Raw genomic sequence first — 8,389 nt, forward strand, 5'->3', positions numbered from 1 at the left:
TCACTCTAATGATGGTTTCTTTTGCTGTACAGAAGCTCTGAATTTTAGTTAGATCCCATTTGTCTATCTTGGCTTTTATTGCCATTGCTTTTGGTGTTTTAGGCATGAAGTCCTTGCCTATGCCTATGTCCTGGATAGTTTTGCCTACGTTTTCTTCTAGTGTTTTTATGGTGTTAGGTTTTATGTTTAAATCTCTAATCCATCTGGAGTTAATTTTAGTGTAAGGTGACAGGTAGGGGTCCAGTTTCTGCTTTCTGCCCATTGCTAGCCAGTTTTCCCAACACCATTTATTAAACAAGGAGTCCAGCCGGGTGCGGTGGCTCAAGCCTGTAATCCCAACACTTTGGGAGGCCAAGGCGGTGGATCACGAGGTCAAGAGATGGAGACCATCCTGGTCAACATGGTGAAACCCCGTCTCTACTAAAAATACAAAAAATTAGCTGGGCACAGTGGCACGTGCCTGTATTTCCAGCTACTCAGGAGGCTGAGGCAGGAGAATTGCCTGAACCCAGGAGGTGGAGGTTGCAGTGAGCCAAGATTGCTCCATTGCACTCCAGCCTGGGTATCAAGAGCGAAAACTCCGTTTCAAAAAACGAAAATAAAAATTAAAAAATAGGGCCGGGCGTGGTGGCTCACGCCTGTAATTCCAGCACTTTGGGAGGCTGAGGCGGGTGGATCATGAGGTCAAGAGATCGAGACCATTCTGGTCAACATAGTAAAACCCCATCTCTACTAAAAATAAAAATAAAAAAATTAGCTGGGCATGGTAGCGCGTGCCTGTAGTCCCAGCTACTCAGGAGGCTGAGGCAGGAGAATTGCCTGAACCCAGGAGGCGGAGGTTGCGGTGAGCTGAGATTGCGCCATTCACTCCAGCCTGGGTAATGAGCGAAACTCCGTCTCAAAAAAAAATAAAAATAAAAAATAAACATGGAGTCCTTTCCCCATTGCTTGTTTTTGCTGGGTCTATCAATAAACAGATGGTTGTAGATGTGTGGTGTTTCTTCTGGGGCCTCTGTTCTGTTCCATTGGTCTATGTCTCTGTTTTGGTACCAGTACCATTCTGTTTTGATTACTGTAGCCTTGTAGTATATTTTGAAGTCCGGCAGTATGATGCCTCTGGCTTTGGTCTTTTTGCTTAGGATTGTCTTGGCTATGCAGGCTCTCTTGTGATTCCATATGAAGTTTAAAGTGGTTTTCTCCAGTTCTGCGAAGTAGGTCATTGGTAGCTTGATGGGGATAGCATTGAATCTATAGATTACTGTGGGCAGTATGGGCATTTTCATGATATTAATTCTTCCTAACCATGAGCATGGAATGTTTTTCCATCTGTTTGTGTCCTCTCTTATTTCATTAAGCAGTGGTTTGTAGTTCTCCTTTACATCTTTTGTTAGTTGTATTTCTAGGTATTTTATTCTCTTTGTAGCAATTGTGAATGATAGTTCGCTTTTGATTTGGCTCTCTGTCTGTTATTGGTATATAGGAATGCTTGTGATTTCTGCACATTGATTTTGTATCCTGAGACTTTGCTGAAGTTGCTTATCAGTTTGAGAAGATTTTGGGCTGAGACGATGGGGTCTTCTATATATACAATCATGTCAGGCCCGGCGCAATGGCTCACGCCTGTAATCCCAGCACTGCGGGAGGCCGAGGCGGGTGGATCACGAGGTCAAGACATCCAGACCATCCTGGTCAACATGGTGAAACCCCATCTCTACTAAAAATACAAAAAATTAGCTGGGTGTGGTGGCGCATGCCTGTAATCCCAGCTACTCAGAAGGCTGAGGCAGGAGAATTGCCTGAACCCAGGAGGCAGAGGTTGCAGTGGCTCCATTGCACTCCAGCCTGGGTAACAAGAGCGAAACTCCGTCTCAAAAAAAAAAAAAAACATGTCATCTGCAAATAGAGACAGTTTGACTTCCTCCTTTCCTAACTGAATACCCTTTATTTATTTTTCTTGTCTGATTAATCTGGCTAGAACTTCTTATTTTGGGGGGAAGGGGGTGTCAAGCTGTTTATTTCAGGGAGAGGGCAGGGGAGGGGGCTTAGTCTTTCTTGGCAGCGGCTTTCCTCATGGTGGCCAGGACATTGCTCAGCTCCTCCCGTTTCCTCTTGGCGCGGATGTGTGTCCCTACCCTTTTCCTGATGACCTTGAGGGAAAAGTTTGTCCTTGGAGACCTTCAGTAACTCCATGGCGCACTGCTTGTACAGGGCAAAGCCACACACCTCCCGGATGATGTACCGCATGAACTTGGTGTGTTTGGTCAGATGCCTGTGGCGGCGGCTGTGCCTGGGCTTGCTCACGTTCTTGGTTACTTGTGGCCCTTGTTGAGGCCCACGGCCATAGGATAGCGAAGAGCCACGGCTGCTACTCTCCAATGGTGACTGTGGCGGAAGGCGATAGACAACTTTTTAAATTATATTTTACATCCATAAGCATAGTGCAAATTTTTCAAAGACAAAGATCCCTTTACAAGCTTTACAGTTCAGTGCCAACCACTAGGCTGGCTATCCATTAGGCAGGTACTGGATAATGGCTAAAATTCCGGTACTGAACCTACATTCTGGCAACGAGAGCCTGTTGTACCACTCACTGCCGGCAGATGGCAGATCTTCATCAGAAGTCCCTTTTATGGCGTTTACTTATTTATCCCTGTTTACTTCCATCCCTCCCACCTTTCCAATGTTCCTTATCTCACTGTTCTATTAAAAATAATTTAAACATCTGTCTCTCTCAGACCAGAATGAGAACTTCTACAGGATGAAAATATCTCCCAATTCATCTTAAACTCATAGTATTGAGTACTGGCCTGAACTGAGTAGGTAAATATTTTTGGAATTAATAAATGAATGGATGGATGCATATTTCTCTGAAAACTTGTAAAATCCTGCAACCAGTTCCAAACCTTCTTCATTGACAATTAATTAATAAACATTAATTGAGAACTTCTATTTCCTATCCAGAGATGAATAGAGATGGAGGTTTAAAACAATGGGGGAATAAAAAATAAGAGGCTTTAGCCAATTGGAAACTTGTATTGAGTGGGCCCCTCCAACTCTAATTCTTCCTAGGCTAATGGTGAAGACGGAGCTTCTAGCATTTGGGTACTTCAGTCTGATGGGAGAAATAGGTCCCTATCCTTGGGCCATCACCGTGTGGCTGGGATTGGCAGGGCCCAGCCTTAGGCAGCTTCCAGACTCATGAAGGAAACATACTTTCCAACACAAAACAGATCTAGTCATGGCTTGCAGACTGATTCCCCCCTCCCCACTCAATGTGCCCCTGTCCTTACAGGCCCATGTATCCAACAGACCACCAACTGCTCCCATTTTCACATAGGGACCTCATTTCCCTGCCCACACCCGGAACTCTGAAGCTAAAAAGGAAAACTAAAGCATCCCACTTTTTTCCCACAGCATATTGTTGGGGCAACTTGGTAAGTCACTAAGGCTAAATTGAAGGGGCCAAAGGGAGGGTCAGGAGCTCAAGCAGCTGTGGCATTTGGACTGGGAGTCAAGTATCCCCAGGAGGTTAGAAGCTTCCAAGGAGGAGGGGTGGAGATCAGGGGCAGAAAATCCCTAGACTCTGCTCCCTGTCACAGCTCAGAAGAATATGCATGGGGACTCATTCTCCCCCTGCCCCAATCCTTTATCTAATTAGCAGAGAAGTGTAAAAAGTCAGAAATCCTATCTCTTTGTCTTTTGACATTCTCCAGTCATCTCCGCCCCCTCACTGCTCCCTCTCAACTCTTCTGCAGCTTGCTCCTACAGTCTCATCAATCCCTGTAGGCTCAGGGGAAAGGCCCTGCAAGGAGCCTGGGAAAGAAATGTTGGGGAATGAAGGATTTGGGAAGTTCAGTGAAAGAATTTTTAGAAAGAAACACTGGCCTAGGAGGCATACTTCTGCTGTCGGGTGACCAGCTATCCTGGTTTGCTCAAGACTCTCCAGGCTTTAACATTGAAAGCCCCAAACTATAGGAGACCTCTCCGTCCTGAGTAAACCGGGATGGTGTAATCCAGGCTCTCTTGGCCCTGAATCACTGTGTAAACCTGAACAAATTCTCTGTGGGTCTCAGGTACCTCCTTGTCAAATGGGACTCTCTAGCTCAGACACTCTAAGGTTCCACAAATGGCCTCTGAATTTCCTGAAGCTGGGCACAGCAAGGGTGACGTTGGTATGTCCTTTATCAATTATAGTCCTCAGTGCTTCCCTGGGACTCCTGGAATCTCGTCATCCTGGAACATCAGAGGTGGAAAGGGCCTTCAGGATTACCTGGTAATACCTTCCCAGAGGTGCAAATGCATATTCCTCGTATCTATTTACATGTTCTACTTGACATTATACATAGATACATACCTTATCTCCTGCACCCAAGCCAGTTGCTAGTCATTTGTCAGCATACCAGGGCTTCAGAGATACTACTATTCAATCTGTCTTGTCATAGGCTCATGTGTCCCCACTGTCACCTTCTGCTCTAGGCTTCAGCTCTAGATTTCCATTCCTGCAAGAGAGAAACCAAGAGTTGACTTCTCATTACTTAAAAGCTAATGAGACTAGGAGTGGTGGCTCACGCCTATAATCCCAGCACTTTAGGAGGCAAGCAGATCACTTGAAGGCAGGAGTTCGAGACCAGCCTGGCCAACATGGTGAAACCCTGTCTCTATTAAAAATACAAAAATTACCCAGGCATGGTGGTATGCGCCTGTAGTCCCCGCTACTTGGGAAGCTGAGGCGGGAGAATCGCTTGAACCTGGCAAGCAGAGGTTACACTGAGCCAAGATCACGCCACTGCACTCCAGCCTGGGCAACAGAGACTCCATCTAAAAAAAACTTAAAAAGCTAATGAGACAATAAAGTTGGGATTAAGGAAATTGATGCACAGGTTGACTGGAAATGATTTGCAGACTTGATGTGGAATGCTTCTTACTATTCTCTCCAGGAAACCTCTGTCTGCAGTGAAAAATTTGGTCAGTCCCGTATAGGGGTCTTATGTAGATATACCCCAAAGGACTCTGAAGAAGGCATTGGTTATCCTCCAGGTATCCATCTTAAAGGCCCATTTAATGGTCAACTGCAGGATTTAAAAATATATAAGATAATTCTTGCCAGGCACAGTGGCTCACGTCTGTAATCCTAGCACTTTGGGAGGCCGAGTTGGGCAAATCCCTTGAGGCCAGGAGTTGGAGACCTGCCTGGCCAACATGGTGAACCCCCTCTCTACTAAAAATACAAAAATTAGCCAAGTGTGGAGGCGGGCACCTGTACTCCCAGCTACTTGGGTGGCTGAGGCATAAGAATCACTCGAACCCAGGAGGCAGAGGTTGAGGAGAGCTGAGATTGCAGCACTGAACGCTACCTGGGTGACAGAGTGACACTCCTTCTCAAAAACAAACAAACAAAAGATAATTCCAATGCTCCCAACTGAAGAGATAAGATTTCTGGCCTACAATCACCTCTGGGATTAATAAACTCTGTAAATTTGTTGTTGTTTTGTTTTGAGACAGAGTCTCACTCTGTCACCCAGGCTGGAGCACAGTGGTACAGTCTTGGCTCACTGCAACCTCTGCTTCCAGGGTTCAAGTGATTCTCGTGCCTCAGCCTCCTGAGTAGCTGGGATTACAGGTGTAAGCCACCATGTCCAGCTAATTTTTGTATTTTTAGTAGAGACAGGGTTTCACTATGTTGGCCAGGCTGGTCTCAAACTCCTAAACTCAGATGATTTGTCTGCCTCTGTCTCCCAAAGTGCTGGGATTACAGGAGTGAGCCCTAGCCTAAGGCTATACATTTTAAAGTTAGGATTATAACATGTAAGAGAATTGGAAGCTGGGCATGGTGGTTCACACCTGTAATCCCAGAACTTTGGGAGGCTGAGGCAGGCGGATCACAAGGTCAGGAGATTGAGACCAGCCTGGCCAATATGGTCAAACCCCGTCTACTAAAAATACAAAAATCAGCCAGGTGTGGTGAGTGTCTGTAGTCCCTACTACTTGGGAGGCTGAGGCAGTAGAATCACTTGAACCCGGGAGGTGGAGGCTGCAGTGAGCCTAAACTGCACCACTGCACTCTAGCCTGGGCGACAGAGTAAGACTCCGTCTTAAGAAAAAAAAAGAGAGACAGACAGTTGGGAAAGTATTTTTTAAGAGACAGGGTCTCATTCTGTCACCTAGGCTAGAGTACAGTGGCAGGATCATGGCTCACTGTAACCTAAAACTCCAGGGCTCAGGTGATCGTCCCGCCTAATCCTCTCAAAAGGCTGAGATTATAGGCGTGAGCTCCATGCTCAGCCCAGCTGGGAAAGTCTTTAGTGGTCATTCAGCCTTCAACATTTTCCCCATTCTCTCATTTTATAGATGAAGAATCTGAGGCCGGCATGGTGGCTCATACCTGTATACCAGCACTTTGAGAGGCTGAGGCAGGCGGATTATGAGGTCAGATCAAGATCATCCTGGCCATTTGGTCTCTACTAAAACATAAGAAACTAGTCAAGCATGGTGGCAAGTGCCTGTAGTTCCAGGTACTCAGAGGCTGAGGCAGGGGAATCACTTGAACCCGGGAGATGAAGGTTGCAGTGAGCCGAGACCTCGCTATTGTACTCCAGCCTGGTCATGGAGCAAGACTCTGTCTCAAAAAAATAAAAATAAAAAATAAAGAATCTGAGTCTAGACAGGGATGAATAGCTTGCCCATGGTCAAACCACAAATTAGTACCCAAAGCCCAGGGCTCCTGATACTGGAGCAGAGGCCTCTCTATATAAATTCTCACTTCCTTTTACAGACTGTATGATCTTTATAGAATCTGAGCAGGAGCAAGCACAGTTTGCACACAAAAAACTATCTTCAAAATAAAAGAGTATTTTTTGTAGAGTACCAACTAAATTCCAGGTACAGTGGGGGACACAGAAGCATAAGACCCAATCACGTACACACAGGAAGTGAATGCCGAGTTACTCCTAAAACTCTTTCAAAGTGGCATGGGACTTCCTCAGAGCTATCACTAACCCTGTTCTGACCCCACAGTGAGTGCCATGGAAATCAACCTGCCGTCTTAAGAAGTGAACGTTAAGTTAGATTCTTAACTGGGAAAAGTAGGAGACAGAGAAAAGGAGGCTGAGGCTAACTCAGTTGGCTTTTCTCACGTGACTCAAGTCTGGGACACCTATTTTCCCCAAGCAGAAAAGCCCACAAGCAATCAAAGCAAGAGAGTTTGCTGGGGCTGGGGGACAGAGCTTTTTAGTCCATTAGGGCTTTTTGTCCTCATCCTTCCAGAGAAATGAAACAAAAAACTACATACAAAATAGGAGCCCAAATTTCCTCTTAGGTTTAGCATATCTAAAATTGCTCCAAGTTGCTATAAAAATTTCTAAACACTTCTATTTTCACGATTATCTTATTTCAGAAGGACCACAGTCAGTTTGTAGACTGATGCCAATCCTGGCCCATACTTGGAGTGAACTGCCCTGAAGACATCTGGGGACTCTTTGGCCCCTAGAAATCCTTCTGTAGAGGGATCTCTGAGCTCCACTTCCTACCCAAACCAGGTCCAGGGTGCTGGGAAGTGATCTGGATGCTGTAATGGTCACAGGATAGAATCAGAACTGTGACTGTCCATCTATGCTTTCCTCTGAACTTCTTTTTTTCTTCTTCTTCTTTTTCATTTATTTATTTTTTCTCCTCCTCATCCCTGGCCTCCTCCTCTGAATTTCTCTAGTCTTCCTTCCCCAGCTGTAGGAAAGAGCTTCACCAACAAAGAAAGACTTCCACTCCTTTATTCTAGTCCCCAACCATATCCAGTGGTACACTAGGGTCACAGACAGGTTCTTTCATTCATTCATCCAGGCGCCTTCCTAAGCACTAAGAATCCAAAGTGAACCTAAAAGACAGATTCCTGGGCCAGGTGCGGTGGCTCACACCTATAATCCCAGCACTTTGGGAGGCCGAGGCGGGTGGATCACGAGGTCAAGAGATCGAGACCATCCTGGTCAACAAGGTGAAACCATGAGGTCAAGAGATCGAGACCATCCTGGTCAACAAGGTGAAACCCGTCTCTACTAAAAATACAAAAATTAGCTGGGCATGGTGGTGCGCGCCTGTAGTCCCAGCTACTCGGAAGGCTGAGGCGGGAGAATTGCTTGAACCCAGGAGGCAGAGGTTGCGGTGAGCCGAGATCGCGCCATTGCACTCCAGTCTGGGTAACAAGAGTGAGACTCCGTCTCAAAAAAAAAAAAAAGACAGATTCCTGGCTGGGTGCAGTGGCTCATGCGTATAATCCCAGCACTCTGGGAGGTCGAGGCAGGCAGATCACCTGAAGTCAGGAGTTTGAGACCAACCCAGCCAACATGGTGAAACCTCATCTTTACTAAAAATACAAAATTATCCAGCATGGTGGTTCATG

General features: G+C 46.0%; 1 protein-coding gene and 1 pseudogene across 1 annotated transcript in view; both read right to left on the reverse strand.

The window, feature by feature from the left end:
* Positions 1–1,924: 1,924 nt before the first annotated feature.
* Positions 1,925–2,615, reverse strand: LOC128931415 (large ribosomal subunit protein eL36 pseudogene; annotated as a pseudogene).
* The window catches only part of NME5 (NME/NM23 family member 5), a 67,502-nt gene continuing 61,368 nt past the window's right edge, over positions 2,256–8,389 (reverse strand). Inside the window, exons 5-6 of the mRNA XM_054252517.2 lie at positions 4,355–4,499; positions 2,256–2,382 (exon numbers count right to left, since the gene is read on the reverse strand). Of these exons, the coding sequence (XP_054108492.1) occupies positions 4,473–4,499 (27 nt within the window). The 3' untranslated portion in view covers positions 2,256–2,382; positions 4,355–4,472. The remainder of the gene's footprint in view (positions 2,383–4,354; positions 4,500–8,389) is intronic.

The sequence above is a fragment of the Callithrix jacchus genome, chromosome 2 (genome assembly GCF_049354715.1).
Source record: "Callithrix jacchus isolate 240 chromosome 2, calJac240_pri, whole genome shotgun sequence".
Taxonomy (NCBI): Eukaryota; Metazoa; Chordata; class Mammalia; order Primates; family Cebidae; genus Callithrix; species Callithrix jacchus.